We start from the raw sequence: 19,749 nt of genomic DNA, 5'->3' as shown, positions 1-19,749 counted from the left end.
AGTTTTAGAACTTATATTGTGTCTGACACAAATCATCCATATACAATATAATTTTCAATCATTAGTAAGTACTATGCAAAATGACAACAGCCTGATGAAATTGTAGGCAAACTTGAGACATGCTTTAAACAGTGAATTATCCTACAGCTGCGGCACAGTGTAGAAAGCATTGGTGGGACCATTTCCTTGACATAACCCCAGTGTCCACATTCTTTGCAATATCCTCCCGTCTCCTTCCTTTGAAAGGAAAACTCAATAAAATGAACACTAAATCCTGTTGTAATAAACAGTGTAAAAATAGGTAATTTGCCTCAATCCTGACTTACTGAATCATTTGTTATACAGATGGCCAGCGCTGAATATTTATAAGCCCTTTCCTTAGACAGGGATTTTGATTTAGATTTAACCCCAGCAAAGAATACAGCATAAGAAAAATCTCAAAGGTAGACACCTGTGCTTATTAAAAAATCCTATAAGGAACCTCAAGGGTTTTTGAGCTCCCCCACACTGAATTTCTAAGTAGCTTTTACCTTGGCTGATGTTTTTGCCAAAATGTCCTGCAGCTCCATGATTTTCTGCACAAGCCCATGGAAGTCATTGCAAGTTGGACAAGCTGAAATTGCAAACACTACATTGGTCAAGTTGTATTTATAAGGGGTTCAATCTGATTAAGGCTATGCTGACAACTCATATATGGGAACTCCAATTTCACACTGACAACCTGGACAAAATTAAGCAAGAAGCACACCCTTAATCACACAGTGCAAAAACTAATGGACTTACTGCGATTAAGATCTGGGCACTGAACAATGAATCCTTGGGGCATGACAAGTAATTGCACATCTTGCATTATTCCCTGTGTGTGAAAAATTAAAGAAGAAAACATTACTTTCATCTATTCAAATTATGTTCAACAGTCAAGTTCATGAAGGAAAACATCACAGGACAGAATCATCAAAATCCCTGAGTAAAATCTTTTTTAATATATTGTTTTGACTTCAAACCAAAGGGAAAGAAATACATAAGGAAAAATAGATGATTACCCATGGACTCTCTTATTGATAACATTTTTGAAACCTCTAAGATCAAATGTCAAGATATGATTAAGAGGCAATGTTTTGAGAAGTTATCTGTAGTAAGCCACTGAAGTAAGGCTTGAAAATGACCTTTAAAAATCAACCTAAAACTCATTTCTGGTTTCACCAACAGTGAAACTAATACTAATTTTAAACTGCAATCATCAAGAGAAAAGAATAGAAAAACTAGTTATGAAAGCAATGATCATTTGAGCATTTCTCATTTTTCAGAGCAATCTTTTGAAACTTTTCTCAACTCAAAAAGGACAATAGATAAATTAAACAGCTATGCAAGACTCAGTGACGAGTCCTTCAGAGTACAGAAAGTTTAGCATGAATTTGTTTTAAATGCTGGCTGAAAATAACACATCTTACACAGAAGGAAGGCCCTATTACATGTTTATAGGAAAAATTTACATGCGTCCTTAGTCATTAAGGTATAATCAGCTTCCAGCTTTTGAACTCTTAAAGCAAAGGTCAAATGGTATTTCAGGAATGACCTCATCAGACACACTCCAGCTGCCCCTCTCACCCACCACCCTCCTCTCTTCCTGCACCAGTTTTATATATTTTCTCTTATTAATATTTCACCTTATCTCTTTGAAAAATGCAAACAGAATGTCTAATGACAGGAATGATAGTACCAACATATTTTCAAGACAATTTTGAACACAGATTTAGCAAGTAGCTCCTACATGTTTAATCTGATTAATAGTGTGGTACAAAAAGAATGCCAATGTGAATGATAAATATTTTAGTGTACTGTGGCAATGGCTGGATCTGTTGTCTGTTTGGATTTAGATTAAGGAGGCAATTTATATACAAACTCCTATCACTTGGAGGAGGCAACATAAGAACAAAGTCATTGTGTGCATGCGTACTGCACAATTCTAGTAGGCACCATTCAGAATCTGCAATAAAAAGCAGGATCCCTAGAGTAGTCACATAATCAATGTCTGAGAAGGATTCTGAGACCACATCTGGGCTCCACGGGAAAGACTGTTATGATTAAATAGAGAAGAGACTTGGCACTAACAGCACACATTTGCAATCCCTTACAGAGGAAAACAGCATTGAATTTTCAGGATTTGCAAAAATGGGACCAATTCCCCATGACTAACTTCGGAGAAGCTATTTAAGCTCTATGAGCAGGCTTATGCATATGTAAAAGAGGACAAAAAGTCTATGCATCAAAGCCAGCATGCCTAGGAGAGATGAAATAACATATTCAAAGCACCTGGTTCCCAGGTAACAGACAATGTTTAACTTTTAAAAACACCTCTCTAGGATTATAAACCTTGCTTAAAATACATTTGTAAAGTTATTGGTACCTAGTCTACCTAAAAATTCACGAGTTGGACACACACCCCTGTCATTCTTTTATTTAACAGCCATTTGCCAGGTCACTTCTATATCATAGTCACTGGGGGGAAATGATTATACTTATGGGCTTACAGTCAAGAAATACTCTGGACTTTATTTCTTCATCCTTTAAAGACAGATAATTAAAAGGTATGTCTTTTAGATCCTCTACAATGTGAGATTCTACAGAGTGTGTGTCTAAGTAGACACTAAAAAGAAGATATAAATTATGGTTGCTTTCTACTTTTGGTAGATTTGTGCATATATATATATATATATATATATATATATATATATATATTCCTTTCTCGCTTTCTGGTGTATAAGGAGCCCATGAATAGTGAATATTAAAAAGCTTTCAATCCTTTATTAATAACATCCCTGTGAAAGTATCATCAAAAGTTATACTTCAGTGGGGGAGAGTTTATTTGTATACTAATATTTTAGGCTTTTATTACTTTGAATGTCTAATTTCAAGAATGGTATGTTAACTGCCCTGATTTCAGCCTTGTGGTCTTCTATATAATGTCTAAAGATCAAACTCATTAGGGAAAAAAGAGAAGATAGTGTTCATCAGCTAAATATCATGCCAGCTAAAAGAAAAGAAGAAATAAAACACAAATAGAAAAATCTACATAAGTAAAATTATCTTGTTTATCACCATAAAAAGCAAAATGAATTTTTCTAAACTCATGAGAAAGCATTTGTATTTATACTTTATGATCAGACTTTAGTCAAAGGATACCTTAAAATATCCATGTGCATTATTTCTCTGTCCCAGCCAAAACGTTGTGCCTACAGGCAAGTCTGTGGAGGGCTTTTCCACCACTCTTTCATATATTCTGGAAAAAAATAGAAACATCAGATAAGTGGTGTAAGTTAGCAGTTATTTCTTAGCATCTTCCATTTCCTGAACTGAGAACATTTCACTTACTTATTGCAGTCGATGTGTAGAGTCAAATGGGAGGCACTGATGGCTAAGGAAAGCTTGTGCCACTTGTCATCAGCCAAAATGTACGGAAACACTTCCGTGTGCGGGCGGTGACTGCCAGAGCGGTAGTGCAGTCTGACTTCATTCCGATGGCCGCTGCTTTCCAGTTCCAGGTACCTGCACAGGGAAGAGCCGTATGGAGCCCATTGAAAGTTAAGTTCAAATGTGACTGACATGATTCCTGCTTCCAGAAAGATGGAGTAGATATGCTTTTCCTATCCCTCCCACTAAGTACAACCACACATTATATTATAAAACAAACATAAGAAGAGTCTGAAAGATGGAGGAGAGAAAACAGTGAGGGACCTCAGGACCTGAGGAACCAAACAATGGTGAGTTTCCTAGGTTTTCTTTTTGCCTCATATATTCAGACTTGGAACTGAAGAAGCCAGCAACCTGAAAATACCAACAGATGCAATACAAAAAAAAAGGAAAGAAAGAAAATGGAAAATAAATAAAAGTAAAAGCCTGCTCTCCCTAGCCAAACTACCAGAAAAGATGAAGACTAGCAAGACAAAAGTTTTTAGAGAACAATCACTCTATTCTAGTCAAACACCAAAGAAAAAAAAAGTAGTCATGCCCTCAACCCTGTCAGCAAATGCCAAGTGGGGACATTAGGTTTCCATCCTCTTGAGGCAAAAATGATGTACTCAACACTTCCAGTAGGGTGGTGAGAGAGAACAAGTAGAGAACCAAGACTTTTAACCCAGCTGGCCAGTCATAAAGCTCCCCACGGCATCAGTGGAGACCACATGAGTGGGAGCTTGGTCTCGTATCCTTATCTGGTAGTAACAAAGCACACTGCCCGCTCCCAACTGTGATGGTGTCAGGGGAAGCTTAGTAGAGTCAGGACTTTCAACCACACAGCAGTAATAAGACCCTCTCTACCACAGTGTCAGTAGAGACCATGAGGGGAGTTGGAAATTTCACTCCCACCCAGAAATATTAGAAGCTCCCTCTCAGTTCTCAACAGAAGGCCAAACGGGGAACTTGGACTTCTACCTCCACATGTAAGTAACAAGAAGGCACTCTCCCATCCTCTCACAGAGCAGTGTCAGCGAAATCTAACACAAGGAGTTAAAATAATATCCAAGTCTCAGAACATGATGCAAAAATGAGCAGGTTTAAATTGAAAATCATATGCCATACCAAGAACAAAAAGATGTCAAATTAATGACAAAAAGACAATCAATAGATATTAACAGCAAGATGACAGAGATATTAAATTACCTGACAAACATTTTATAGAATCACTGATAAAAAGAAGCATTAACAGCCTGTCAATGTTGCTCAGTTGAACCTTGACCCATGCACCAAAAAAGTCCTCGGTTGGATTTCCCAACAGGACACATACCTGAGTTGTGACCTCGATCCCCATCAGGGGGCATGCAGGGGGCAGCCTATAGATGTTTCTATCTCATCAATGTTTCTATCTTTCTCTCCCTTCTCCCTTTCCCTTACTCTCTTTCTCTCAAAATCAGTAAAAATATATTTTTAAAAAGCAATAACATCCCTAGCTTATTTGGTTTGGTAGATAGAGAGTCAGCCTATGAAAAGGCGGGGGGAGATGCCAGGTTCAATTCGGGTCAGGGGCACATGCCTGGGTTGCAGGATCACCCCAGGAGCGGGTATGTGGGAGGCAGCTGATCAGTGGTTCTCATCATTGATGTTTTATGTCTCTTTCCCTCTCCCTTCTCTCTGAAATCAATAAAAATATTCTTTAAAAAAGCAATAACAAATATATTTGAACACACTTGAAACAAGGAAAAAACAGAAAGCCTCAGCAAAGAAAGAGAAGAACCAAATAAATAATCAAATGAAAGTTTTAAAATTAAAAATATAACAAATAAAAAGCTCAAAGGATAGGCAACCAGTAGAATGGAGGGCACCAAGAAAAGATCAGTTGACTGAAAGATAAAAATTACTCAGTCTGAACAAATAGAAAGAAAATAGACTGGGGGGAAAATGAAGAAAGTGTCAGAGACCTGTGAGACTATAACAAAAGATCTAAGATTTATATAATTAGAGTCCATAAAAGAGGAGAAAGAGGGTAGACTGAAAAAGTACTTGACTAAACAATGACTGAAAACTTCTCAAATTTGGCAAGAGACATAAATTCACATATTCAAGAATGTAAGCAAACCCCAAACAAAATCAATTTTTAAAAATACTCATCATAATTAAAATTATAAAAACAAATACAAAATGTTAAAAGCAGACAAAAAAATCAATACATTGTAAATATGGGGAAAAGAAATTAGAATGGTAGTGGACTTAAGGAAGTGGCACATAGTTTTTATGTGATGAAAGAAAAAGCTGTCAGCTAAGAATCCTATATCCAGCAAAAATGAAGAAGAAATCAATACATCCTGAAATGAAGAAAAAGTAAGATCATTTGAATCAAGTTTTAAACTTAGATGTGTTATGTTTAAGGAACCTCATGAACACTCAAGAGGACATGTAGAACTATAAGTTTGTACCTCTTAATCCCCTCCACCTTTTTACCCCCTTCACTGCCCAATCCTCTAGCAACTAAGTTATGTTTCTGAATCTATGAGTCTGTTTTGTTTGTTCATTAGTTTATTTTAGGTCACATATAAAAGTGAAATGATATAATAGTTGTCTTTCTCTGATTTATTTCACTCCCCACAATATCCTCTAAGTTAGAGTTATAACATAAGTCACAGGTATGTAAAGTACAGCATAGGAAAAATAGTCGATATTGTAATAACTTTGTACAATGACAGATGGTTACTAGACTTCTTGCAGTGGTCACTTTGTAAGGTATACAAATGTCAAATCACTATGTTTTACACCTGAAACCAATATAATATATGTCAACTATACTTTAATTAAAAAGAGCTTTATATTCCAGAATGAAGAAAAAAAGAGGACATGTCTGAGGTGGAAAAAGGTCCATAATGGAGATAAAAATGTGGGGAGTTATAGGCATGCAGATTGTATTGAAAGCCATCAAGGCACAGGGAATACCTTGGAAATTATTATAAATGAAAGGACACTTTAACATTTTGAGGAGAAACCAGCAAAAACAAGCAAAAAAAAAAACAGTAAATGTAGCTAGTGAGAGTAGGGGAGGAAAAATGACAGTGGTATCCCAAAGGCCTGGTGATGAAGGAGATGCCTCAAGGAAGAGGGAGTAATGAACTGTTTCAAATGCTGCTAATAGGTCAAATAAGATAAAGGCGGAACCACTGGATTTAACAAAACGGGTTTCTGGTGACCCTAAAGCTATTTCAGAAAATTCTATGGAAAATAAAGCTTTCTTGAAGTAGGCTCCAGAGAGAACGGGCAGAGAGAAGTAAGAGATAACAAGTACGGACACCTCGGGAGGGTAGCTATTGAAAGACACTGTCAAGGTAAGAAATTTCAGTTGGTAAGAACTACTAATACACATTTTTGTATTCTGCTGGGAATAATCTGTAGATGGTAGAAATTAGCCATAATTGAAAGAGGTAAGAAATTAGAATAAAACAGAAACCATAAATTAAAACATCGATTAATTACATGTCAACTGCATAACATTCAAAGAATTCTCAACAGAAAGAATAAAATTACACAACAAATGACATTCTATGAGACAAGGTTAAATACATGATAAATCAGAGGTTAATGAAAAGTACCTGCAAATCAATAAGAAAAAGCAACTTAATGGATTTACCAATCAGATAAGCAATAATAAAAAATAATAATATCTAGTGTCAATAAAAATGTAGAAAAATAAACACTCTGGTACACTATTTGTGGCAAAATAAATTTACAGGGACTTCTTGAAAGCATTTTGGTAAAACTATCAATATATTAAATGTGCATACACTTTAAATCATAATTTCAAATCTAAAAATCTATGCAAAATAACAGCACAAATTAGCAATGATGCATGCAGAAGGTTCTGCCTAAAGATTTATTTAAAATACTAAAAACCTGATAAAATGCCAACTATTCACTCAGAGTAATTATGATAAATTCATATTCTAAAACACTGTGCCACTCTATAAAAGAATGATGTTCAGAAATGAAACAATGCCATACTTTACTATTAAGTAAACAACAAAAAAATTATATAGTATCCCATTTTGTTTGCAAAAACTATGTGTGTGTTTACAGAAGAAAAAATCAAGAAGAACATATCAAATGTTAAGAATAGTTACCTCAGTGGGGATACGACTAAGGGGAAAGATTGTGAAGGACATTTCACATATTTTTAAATCCTTGAATTTTCTTAATTACATATTAATTTTTAATGTAATATATATAGTACAATTCTACTTTAAGATTCAAAATAAACCATGTAGTCAAGAACAGAATCCTTTCTATATTATTATTTGATAACAAGTATTCATTATTTAATTAATTCAATTAGTAAATTCTATAATGTGAGAGAGGTATTTGCATTTTTTTAAAAAATAACATCAGCAAACACAGTGGCCTATTGCTATATACTTGTCAGTTCTTAACCCACTGAGGCGTAAATCCTATTATTGCTGTTCTCCTCTAGCTATTATTAGAAATGGTACCTATATTGAATTCCTGAACTTGAGACACTAAACTAACCTTTCATAGCAATAAGGCTGACACTATGTCCCTATAAACAAGAACAACCTTTCAAAAGTTAAATATTTGACCAACAGTCATTAGCATCATTCATTCAGCTTTTTTAGAAATGAAATAGATATACAGGGTGTCCAAAAAATGCATAATACACAAAAACATTTAATAAAGACAAACATAAACAATAATGTAAAACACTTAAAAGTGTGTCTAGCACATGGTTAGTATTCAACTAAAGTGAGCCCTCATTAAAATAAGAAAAACAGATTGAAAAGAAGTTGATCCATATCTTCAAAACCAGTCACTAGAAGATGAATAAACTTGTATGAAGACATTAAAACACAGGAAAATATGATTATTGCATAATTACTAGTATAAGTTAAAAGTATCTGCAATGAACACTGGGCTTATTTTAATGAATCATTGTTCTAGTAACAACCATATTCTCTTCTGGAACTCCACTGTCCCCCACTGGTGCCATCTCAGTGGGAGGCAGGCCTGCTTCCCCTCCCCCTACTGCCCACAGGCCCAGTAGAATAGAGTGGTTACACACTCAGGCCCTAAAGCCTGAGGGTTCACATCCCTGCACCCCCCATAGCAGTGGCGAGCCACTTCTCTCTCTACCTCATTTGGTTACTCAGCTGTAATATGACGATGTGAATGGTACTTGCCTCAAAGGATTTCTGTGAGGATCTGAAAGAGTTCATTTAAGAAAGCACTTGGAACATTACTGTGCACAAACAAAACGCTCGATCAAGACAGCACATGAGCTATCTTTCTCATTTCAAAAAGCAAAGAGGTCAAATCCTCCCTCTTCCCAGGGCACAGCCAGGGGCAGGCCCATGACACACCCCAGCAATCAGACACTTTCTCAAGACTCAGAAGCATAATGGAGCGCAGCCAGGAAGAGCGGGAAAGAACCTGCATTGTGCAGGGGCGGCAGCATCCAGTCAGCTCCTTTAAGGTCACTGTGCATCCTGCTTCCTGCTTGCTGGCCCGCCAGGGAGCCTCTAGTTACTGCTTGTTCCCAATTCTGGTGCCTCAGGCTCCCATCAGCTCTGTCCGCTGCCCTCCCAGCCACCACCTCCAAAGTCTCTTTACAACTGAGAACCCCAACTGATCTATTACCCTTTGATCATGGGAAAAATATGCAATGCGAATAAAATGTATCAACATTTTAAAAAGTGATTGAGTGATGGAGGTATGAGTGATTTTTTTTTAACCTTCTTTGTATTGTCCTTTATTTTCCCTTTAATCTTTAATGAGCATGTACTCCCTTAAAAGTCACGTTTTAAATCCCAAGAATATAATTTGTCACACTTGAACATATCGTGTCTCCCTGATTTGTTATTCATAATTTTGGGGGGCAACTAAAATCAGAAATAAAGTTCCCCCTTTATAATAAGTTATGGCCTTGTTACTCACTCATCTTTTGCATGGACAGAAATACATACTAGTTTAAGATTAGACTTCAGAGAAGTAGGCAGCAGTGGCAGGGCATCATTCATTTCAACAATCTCCTTTGTAACTCAAGATCAAAGGATAAAAATAAGGTCACCTCTCATCTGACAAAAAGGTTGCTCACAACATGAGATGAGAATTTTTCTGCTGCCTTAACTGAAACCTAAATAGAAAAAAAGATCAGATCATCTCAGTGCATTAAACTATAAGTCAGTTGTAAATTAGTCACCTGAAAAAAAGCCACATGCACTTCTAGTGTCAAATACAGCTTTAGGGTAGTTCGTGGATGGCACAATTGCAAAGGAGTTATATGCACGGGCTTTGGAACTAAAAACCCAGATCCGCCTCTCACTACCTATGACCTGATCTCTCACTGTCTCATTTTCCTCATCTGTCAAATGAGAACTCATTGTGATAATCCATATAAAGCAGGGTGTCTGAAACATGGTAAGAACTCAATAAACAGTAACTATTAGTATTTTTCAATAATCTCAATTAGGCATCACTTATAAAGTCCAGCCTCTGATAGCCAATTCTGTGAATAACAAGCATTTTGAATACCCTTTTAAGTGAGACAATTAGTATTATGGGGGTCCTAGCATAACCAATGAAATGGGAAAAGTGGAGTCCAGTGGTAGAGCCAAAATTATTGTTAGTGGATTTGTTCATTTGTCATAGAAAATGGACTGTTTACCTTGCTACTTCCAAGGATTCCCTCAGATGTTGGGGGAGATGGGAGAGTTGGGAGAAAAACGTGTTTTTTGGCATCCCTCATTAGAACCACATTGATTCTGTTTCTGTTAAATAATTTTGTTTATTTTTAATGGTATTTGGTCATCAGCAAGGCACTATAATGCAGCAATTTAAAAGACCTCAGAATCTTAATCCTCTCTCCACAGTTTACTAACCTGGAAAGTTAAAAATCTCCCCCAAGCCTCAGTTTCCTCCCCTATCAAATAGGAATAAGAGTTGTACCCTTATATAATCATTAGAGGCCTGTTGCACAAAGAGATTCGTGCAATAGGCCTTCTTTTCCCCTGGCTGCTGGCACCAGTTTTCTTCCGGCACCCAGCACCCAGGCCTTCGCTCTGGCCGGGCTCCGGCTGGAGCCAGCCCCAGAGCCGTGAGGCTTTCGCTGCTCCACAGGCCTGGGCCGTCAGGCTTTGCTCCACCACTTGGAGACTATGTATGCAAATTAACCGCCATCTTTGTTAGGTTAATTTGCATACTCTCCTGATTGGCTGTTAGCATAGTGAAGGTACAGTCAATTTACATGTTTGTCTATTATTAGGTAAGATTGTAAGAATTCAATGAAACAAGTGATGTAGATGATTACTTTGCACAGCTCCTGAGAAGAGTAAGCACTCCATACAGGTCATTATCATGATTTAGACTTCCTATGACATATCTATTCATGCTATGTAAACATCAGCAAATTTTCAAGGTGGATTTTAACTGAAACAAACCTGAATTTCAAACATAAAGTAGTCTAATGAGAATCTACCCAAATATCAATGCTTGAACCTCGTCCATGATATTCCCATCAAATGGCCATCCAGTTTATTTGAATACATCCAGTGACTAACAACTCATGACTTCATGAGGCCATTTCATTTTCATAAAACAAAAAAATTCCTTATATTAGAGCATAAAGAGAGGAGGGTTTTTTAAATCTATGATTTATTAGTTCATTTATTCCAGCAAATACTTACTAAGAGCACTGAGACTATAACAACGAAGAAGGCCAAATAACACTGAAGCTTAGTGATGTCCAGTAATAAACACATTATTGTGAAAATTAACTGAACTATTTCAAAACTAATTATATTGCTATTATAGAAGTCATGCTGCAAGAAGAGGAATGTAGCTAGATCAGTGAGGATAACAAAGCTTCTCCATAAATAATATAGCTAGGAGCCAAAATTATATCACCATAGGGAAAGTTCAGTAGCAAATGGAATTAATTCATGATTGAAGCCCTGGCATCCAACATGATGATATTACCTCTTCATCTTATTACCCTACGTAGTTTACAATAAAATAAAAGAAAAAATGACTACTCATGAAATGGAGATAATTTATTACTATCAGTGATGAGGCCAATAAGATACAAATTCTAAGAGAAATACTTTGGGCGATGATCCAAGGGGGGAGGGATTTAATGGCATTGTGCATATTTTAGAAACAACAACTTGAGAAAGGTCTTATACAAGTATTGAGAAAGAACAGATATTATAATGCACTAGTAATAAATGGATATTCCTCAGCCAAGAGTACCCATGAGAGTTAAGGAGTTAAAATAAGTCCCTGGATAAAGGTTAGCACCTACTTAATGCTAGGTCTTCTCATAACCTCAACCCACTTAGCTTTTACTGAGACGAAGCAGATGGAAACTAGGGAAACACTGGAGAAAAAGATGGTAAAAGAAGTGGCAGACTGAAGGAAGTTGAGCCTTCTCCATGTTATCAAGGAGGAAAAAAAGGAGACATATGTACTACTCTTTGTAATACTTTAAGCAATAAAACAAAATTTTAAAAAAAGAATGAAAAAGAGCACACTCGTGTAGGTTGAGGAAGACCTACTGACATATGTGGACTACTTTAATGATTTGAAAATGCACACATAAAAGTGTGTAGGAAATGTGGCTTACAAATTTTACAACAGGTTCACAGACTCCATGAAGTCCATTGATGGACTCTAAGCTAAGTATTCCTACCTTATGGGAAAAATAAGCAGACAGAGTGAAGGCTTATGGGTACTTGTGAAAAATTTGACAACTTGTTTTATATCTATATATATATATATATATATATATATATATATATATAATTTTCTGATATAAATAGGTTATTTAGAAAAATAGGGAATACATAAAACACAAGGAAATTAAAATCACTAATGATCCTGCTGTCAAGAAATGATCAATATTGACATTTTGCAAGCTTTGTAACTTAACCATACACTGCAAATGTCTTTCCATGTCAATAAAAGTAAAGCCACATCCCTTTAATGGATGCATGGTATTCTACAGTATACCTATACCACAATGTATTTAATTTCCAACTTCCTATTACTATTTCCAGTTTTGCATTATTAATAAAAATGTTTCAACACAGCCCTAATCGGTTTGGCTCAATGGATAGAGTGTCGGCCTGCAGACTGAAGGGTCCCAGGTTCAATTCCAGTCAAGGGCATGTACCTTAGTTGCGGGCACATCCCCAGTAGTGGGTGTTCAGGAGGCAGCTGATCGATGTTTCTCTCTCATCGATGTTTCTAACTCTCTATCCCTCTCCCTTCCTCTCTGTAAAAAATCAATAAAATATATTTTAAAAATGCTTCAACACATGTTTCTTTGTGTGCCTGAGCAGTTATCTTCTTGGAATAAATTATTAGAAATGAAATTACTGGTTCAAATGGCATACACATTTCAAAGGGACTTGTTATAGTCATTCATTCACTCGCTCATTTACTCATTCAACAGGTTTTGTTTTTTGTTTTTGTTTTTGAAATGCCTACTTCTTTCTAGATTTTGTTCCAGGTGCTGGGAATGGAAAAGTAAACCAAAGATATAAAATACCAGCCCTCATTGAATTTATATTAAAATATAAAGTTAATGGAGTAAAATATATAAAACTAATAGGTTACATGGTGATAAAATCTATGAAGAAAATTAAAGTAAGGAGGATAAGGAATATGGAAGTTGATATTTTAAAAAGGATTCAGGGAAAGTCTCATTGAAAAAGTGACATCTAGTGACACCCTGCAGGAGAGCAATGACTCTGAGGCAGGGGCCTGCTGGCAAGTTCAAGGACTATCACTGAAGCCTGTGTAGCTAGAGAATGAATAGTAGGCAATTGGGTCAAACATATACCAGAAAAAATCCAAGAAGGCAGATCATTAACAAGATGACTTTGGCTACTGTAGGTAGAAAGCCATGCGGGGGTTTTGAATTGAGTTCCAATATGACCAACTTGACTGTAGTGTCAGAAATAGACTTTATGGAGGTTGGGAGGTTGCAAGGGCTAAAGCAAGGAGATGATTTTGAAGGTTATTGCTAGGGATGGCTTAGCCAAGGAAGATGATGAAAAGGGTCTGACTCTGAAGATGTTCTCAAGGGAGCAATAAAAACTTCCTTAGAATTAAATGTGCAGTGTGAGGGAAACAGAATCAAGAAATATTTCAAGGTTTTTAGCCTAAGCCAACTAGAAGAAAGAAGTTGCCATTTACTGAGCTGGTGAAGAACAAGTTTGAGAAAGAGGATGATGACTTGGTTTCTGACATGTACCTTTTGACATTCCAATTAAACACCCCAGTGAAGATTCAGATGTGTTGCTGGATATACAAGTCTGGAGTCCAACGACTAAGATCAAGATAAGGGAAACAATTAGGAAGTCATTTCATAGAGATGGTATTTAAAGCCTTTAGACAGAATGAGCTCGCCTACAAAGAGTGGATATAAGGAAGAAATCTAAGCATCAAGCCCTGAAACAGTCCTTCATGCAGATGCTAGAGGTGTGAGGAGGAGGAGGGAGCCAGGAGACCGAGGAGCAAAACCAGAAGAGTACGAGCCATGAAAGCCAAGCAAAGCACCTGTTTTGAAGAAGGGAATAATCAAAGCCCAACAGCATGAGGACTCAGAATTGAAGGGTGGATTTAGCAACATGGACATCAGTGGAGACCTTGACAAGTGCATATTTGTGAAGCAGAGAAAGCCAAAGCCTCATTGGAGTGGGTTCAATACAGTGAGAGGGGAACTGAAGACAGTGCAAGGCAGACAGAGGAGCAGTCGCTGAACAGGAAAGTTAGGTCAATGGAGGATTTTAGGATTTGGTTTTCAGTTTTGTTTTTGAGACTCTAAATATTATAGCATATTTACATGATGAAGGAAATATCCAACAGAGAGGAAGCAACATAATAATGCAAGAGGAGTAAATTCCTGGAGCAATGTCCTTCAGAGGAGATGCAATTTAATATGCAGCTGGAGTGGCCTGTGTTTGCTAGGTCATGGATGCTAAACCCAACTAAAAGGAGAGATTGAAGAGAAAATATGTCAGCAAAGATGCAGGTGGGTTTATATGAGTGGTGCGAATAGCTTGTGGAAGCTCTCTTCCAATTGCTTTTAGGAAACAAAGTTATATGCTAAGCAAGGATGAGGGAGGAGGTGTTCCACATGTAAGGAAAGAGGAGAGATATGAAAGAGTCATCTAGCAGAATGAGAGCGTGAATGGACTAAGAAAATAGGGCAGCATTAAGGGCACATTTAAGATGAGTGATCATGCATGTAGAGTAAGATCAGTCAGCATAGTTCTGTGTTCTATAGCCAAGTTCAGCTGCAAGAGTGTAACTGAGGTTGAGAGATGGAGTCAACAGGGTTTTTGTTTTTCAATGCAAGTACTAAAATAAAATAGGACAGAGGAGGTGACCATCTCTACATTAGAGATATTCTAAAGATGAACTGCAATTTAAACTGAAAAAGACCAAAGTGAGTACATGTAGGTGAGTGAGGGACAGTTGAAAAGGTGGTAGAATCACCAGGTTGTGGGTTATATGGAAATGTTGGAAATCATATAGCCACATTGATCACTGCAATCATTATATGGCAAGAGATAACAGATGACTCATTTAGCAACACATTTCATCAATAATGGGTATCACTTCTCTTTCATAAAATATATGCATAAGCAGACTCGTGCTCGCGCGCGCGCACACACACACACACGTTTCTATACCCACCCATCTCAGTGAAGCCTCATATTAATTATAATATAGATTTTCAGTTATTTTTGCAAGCTTACTGTTAGATAATTTTAACAACTGCAAATATTTGGTTTAGAACAGTTATATTCATGTAATTCATATAAAAGGCCTCAGTTGGGCCTGGTATTTTATTTTTAATATATTTCTGGAGTTCATTTGCTACTATTTTAATAATGTGAACATCTATATTCATATATGAGATTGTATTAGAGGGTGTGTGTGTGTGTGTGTGTGTGTGTGTGTGTGTGTGTTCCATCCTCAAATTTTGGAGTCAGGATTAAGATCACCTGAATTGAAAAGCTTCCCTTCTCTTTTCTACGCTCTGGAACAAATTACATAGCCAAAGTATTATCTGTTCCTTGGATGTCTGAAAACATTACATTAAAAAAATAATAAAGTCAGAGTCTGGTGACCTCAGGGTGAAAGGATGAAAGAATCTAATTCTTTGACAAATTTTTCTAATCCCTCTATTATTACCAGTATTAGATTTTCTTTAGCATTCTTGAGCAGGTGTTCTAATTTGTGTTTTCATGGAAAATCATTCATTACATCCAAATTTATGAATTAAATTTGAAGTTGTGTATAAGTATTATTTAATACATTTAATCTCTATATTTCTATTATAGGTATTAAATCATATTGATTATTTTATCCTTTTCTTATAATTATATTTTTGTCTATTAGATCAGTCAAATTCTAATGCAGTTTTACTAATCTCCAACTACAATTCCAGTTTGCCATTATTTATCTTTATATCTTAATCCTTTTTTATTTATATTTTGGTTCCATATTGCTTTTCATAAGTATTAAAATTGTTGTCAATATAAAATAACCCTAGTTGTCACTTAATATATTTTATCTTGAATCAGTTGTCTGATAATAACATTACTATCCCAACTTTCTTTTAATTTTAACTTGCTTCACTTATTTGCTCTTGTTCCTTTATTTAAATTCTATTTTTTTGAGTGTGACCCTGTAAGTAATTAAAACTTGGATCATATCTTTACAATCCAATGTAAGAGTATTTGTCTTTTCACAGGAAAACCAAATCTTCTGGAAGGATCATTGATATATTTGCCATATTCTTACTGTGATAGCTTATGTCTCTTCATTTTAATTTTTTTATTTCTTTCCTTTCTTTTATTTTGCAGTATTAGTCAAGTTTATTTCTTCCTATAGCTTTAAGAATAGAAGCAAATCCATAAATATCTACAAAGAAATGCTAGAAATTTATGGCACGCTTATATTTCTCCATTGTCCCATGGCTCCATTGTTCAAATAAACCTGAATATTATACTTGTACAATACATGTGTTCTATTTCTGAAATTATTTCTTTAACTTCTCTCAATAGAAAAGGTAGTCTGATGTCCACTACATTGTCATACCTAGGAGCAGAATTAAGTTAGAAATCAGTAATAAAAAGATGAGAGAATCCTGAGATGTTTTAAAATTAAGCAATAAACTTTTAAATAATCCATGGGTCAAAAAATAAAAATAAAATTAGGAAATATTTCAAGCTGAATTATAAGTTAAAAGAATAAAGCATAAAAATGTGATTCATATAATGCTGTGGTGAGGGAAATGGATAGCCACGAAAGTATAATTATTTTTATAAAGGAATAAACATCAATGATTTAAGCATTCATCTCAGGAATGTGGAGAAAGGAACACAAGTAAACCTAAAAAGAAGTACAATTAGGGAAAAATAAATATACAGGAATAAAGCAATGACAAAGCAATCAGTATTTTTTTAAATGTGGCTTAAAAGTGCTCTTTCAAATGACTAATAAAATTGACAAGATCCTAGTAGGACTAATCAGGAAAAATGGATGCAGAAAAGACCAACATCAAGAATAAAAAAGGGGGCATATCAATATAGATTCCATAAATACTGAAAATAATTGGAGGATATTATGAAAAACTTTTGAATAAATTGAGGGGTGTGTGTGTGTGTGTGTGTGTGTTCCCAAGAGAATATACCAATGCTCTCTTCAATTTCCAGATACTCAGGTGGTTTCTCACATGTATTAAAGTGTGCATGCAATTGCACTATTTCAAAGAACAAACAATATTTGGGGAAGAAAATGATATTCTCAAGATGGTAACTTTTCATCTTCACCTTCATCTAAAAATGGATCAAGATACTTTTAAAGATACATCCATCTGGAGTGACAAACTCCAGAGACCCAGGAAGCCCCATTATTCCATGCAGCATTTTATCTGGTTTTCAATATCCCTCTTGAGCTAACAATTTGCTATATTCTAAGGTCCTCAAAATCAATAGGAATTCTTTAGGCTGATAAGAAGGGCCTGTGAAGGAAGTTGCAGCAGCTTTCTGTGTAACACATTCTGAAACTACGGGAGACAATAAAGAGAACGCACCGATGCATGTTCGACAGCTAGGAGTTCCAGGCAGGTTGTACTTGAAAGAAAGGAATTAGTCACAGGGGAGAGGAAGCTGTCAGCGCTGCAGCAGCTGTTCTCTGATATGCTTCAGGGGTCACCGTGTCTTCTCTATTGTTCAGAATAAATAAGAGCCTAAGAAGAAGGCAATAGGATCCATGGGTCACCCACTGAGGCGACATTTTGCTCTTAGTGAACCTATTACTTTGAGTTCACAATTGAAAAGGGTACCAGACACCCCCAACTAGAGGAAATGAAAAAGACCCTGATCCTGAATTTGAGCTATTATTAAATAGTAGCATAAATGATTTAGAAAGAGGCAATTAGAAAAATAAAAAGACAAAATATTTTCCCAATCATGCAGACCACACCAGCTTTATTTATACTGCTATCAACTTTTCGATATGTTATGGGGGTGTTATTGAAATAAAGTAAATTGTAAGAAAGAAAACTTCGGAATAAAGACTTTTATATAACAAAAAAGCCCAATGGGAAAATATATATACATATGATTGTTGTCTTCAAAAGCATTAGGAAACACTTGTGCTAACCCTGTCTATAAAGAAAGTAGGAAGGCCATGGTGCTGCTCTAAAACAAGCAGATAGCACACTACTGGTGGGAATGTAAACTGTGCAGCCACTATGGAATACAGTATGGTGGTTCCCCCAGAAATTAAAAATAAAATCACCATATGATCCAGCAATTACAATTCTAGATATTGATTTTGTTATATGCACATTTCAGCTACTGGCTAATGAAAAACTACCAGTTTTTTCAAGAAAACAAAAGTACTATTCAAAAAGACATGTGATCCCCATTTACAATAGCCAAGATATGGAAACAACTTAAGTGTCCAATGATTAATAAATAAATAATAAAGAGTATTCCATATGGAATACTCTTCAGCCATAAAAAAAGAATAAAATATTGCCATGGAAAGAATAAGTCAGACAAAGAAAGATGAATACAATATGATCTAACTTATATGTGGAATCTAAAAAACAAAACAACAACAACAAAAACACAAAAAAACCACCAACCTCAAAAAGAGAGAGAGAGAACAGATTGGTGGTTGCTGGGAGAGTTGTTTAGGGAAAGGTAAAATAAGTGAAGGGGGGTCAAAGGTAAAAATATACAGCTATAAAATAAATGTCATGAGGCTATAAAGTATAATCCTGCATAGTAATTATAGTTAATAATACTGTATTGCAAATTTGAAAGTTTCCAGGGGGGGTAGATCTTAAAAGTCATCATCACAAGGAAAAAAGGAGAAATTATTTTTGGAACCATGTATAGTGACTAATAATAACTAGACTTATTGTGATCATATTGCAATGTCTATCAATATCAAATCATTATATTGTACACCTGAAACTAATACAATGTTATATGGCAACTATATGTACATAAAGACATAAAATAAAACAAGCAAAGAGAAAAGTTGCCAAGGTAGTGGTTAGGAAAATGGGCTCTGGTGCCATATAGCCTGGTTCAAATGTGGATTCTGTCACTTGTAACCTTGGACATGAGACTTAACCTCTCAGGGCCCCCTTTCCTTATCTGTAAACTAGGGATAATAATGATACCTGCCTCAGGATTGTGATGAGCACTTACTGAGATTAATCCATGGTTAGGTGTTTAGAGGACTGCCTGACGAGGGCAGGGACCTAATAAAGTGTGCTCATGCTTATAATGCAAAGAAACATTTCAGTGCACCTAAGAAATCATCCAGCTACCACGAAACCTGATATCAGCAGATGCTCTGCACTTCTTATTCAGTCATTCAGCAATACCTATTGGCCATGTATAAGGCAAGGACTGTACTAGGCACAGAGGACACCAGAAAAAGAGGCAAAGTCCAGACACCCAGAGAGCTTCCTATTTCCTCGTTTTTACTATTTTACTGAATAATCCTCCTCAGGATAATAATCTGCCAAATCTTCATTTTACATCACCAGACATATTCATGCGGGTTTTTATATTTAATAGTTCATATCACTCTACATTATGGAAGCTACTTAGAAATGGAGAGCTAAATAAGCACTATTTTTCTTAAGGTGATTGAACAAAATTCTTGCAATAGGTCTTGAATTCTGACAAGTTGGAGACTGGAATGACTTTGTTACAT

The 19,749-nt window shown here is 35.9% G+C and overlaps 1 protein-coding gene across 4 annotated transcripts in view; it reads right to left on the bottom strand.

Annotated features, from left to right (window-relative positions):
• Nucleotides 1–19,749, bottom strand: part of NELL2 (neural EGFL like 2) — a 330,775-nt gene that overhangs the window by 246,443 nt on the left and 64,583 nt on the right. For all 4 annotated transcript variants that reach the window (XM_023752259.1, XM_006086713.3, XM_023752261.1 and 1 more), the window contains 4 exons: nucleotides 3,373–3,546; nucleotides 3,184–3,280; nucleotides 784–856; nucleotides 531–613 (listed from right to left, as the gene is read on the bottom strand). In XM_023752259.1, coding sequence (XP_023608027.1) covers nucleotides 531–613; nucleotides 784–856; nucleotides 3,184–3,280; nucleotides 3,373–3,546 — 427 coding nt within the window. The remainder of the gene's footprint in view (nucleotides 1–530; nucleotides 614–783; nucleotides 857–3,183; nucleotides 3,281–3,372; nucleotides 3,547–19,749) is intronic.

This window comes from Myotis lucifugus, unplaced genomic scaffold (assembly GCF_000147115.1).
Source record: "Myotis lucifugus unplaced genomic scaffold, Myoluc2.0 scaffold_30, whole genome shotgun sequence".
Lineage (NCBI taxonomy): Eukaryota > Metazoa > Chordata > Mammalia > Chiroptera > Vespertilionidae > Myotis > Myotis lucifugus.
The sequence above is the reverse complement of the archived record's forward strand: the minus strand, read 5'-3'. Positions and strand labels throughout refer to the sequence as shown.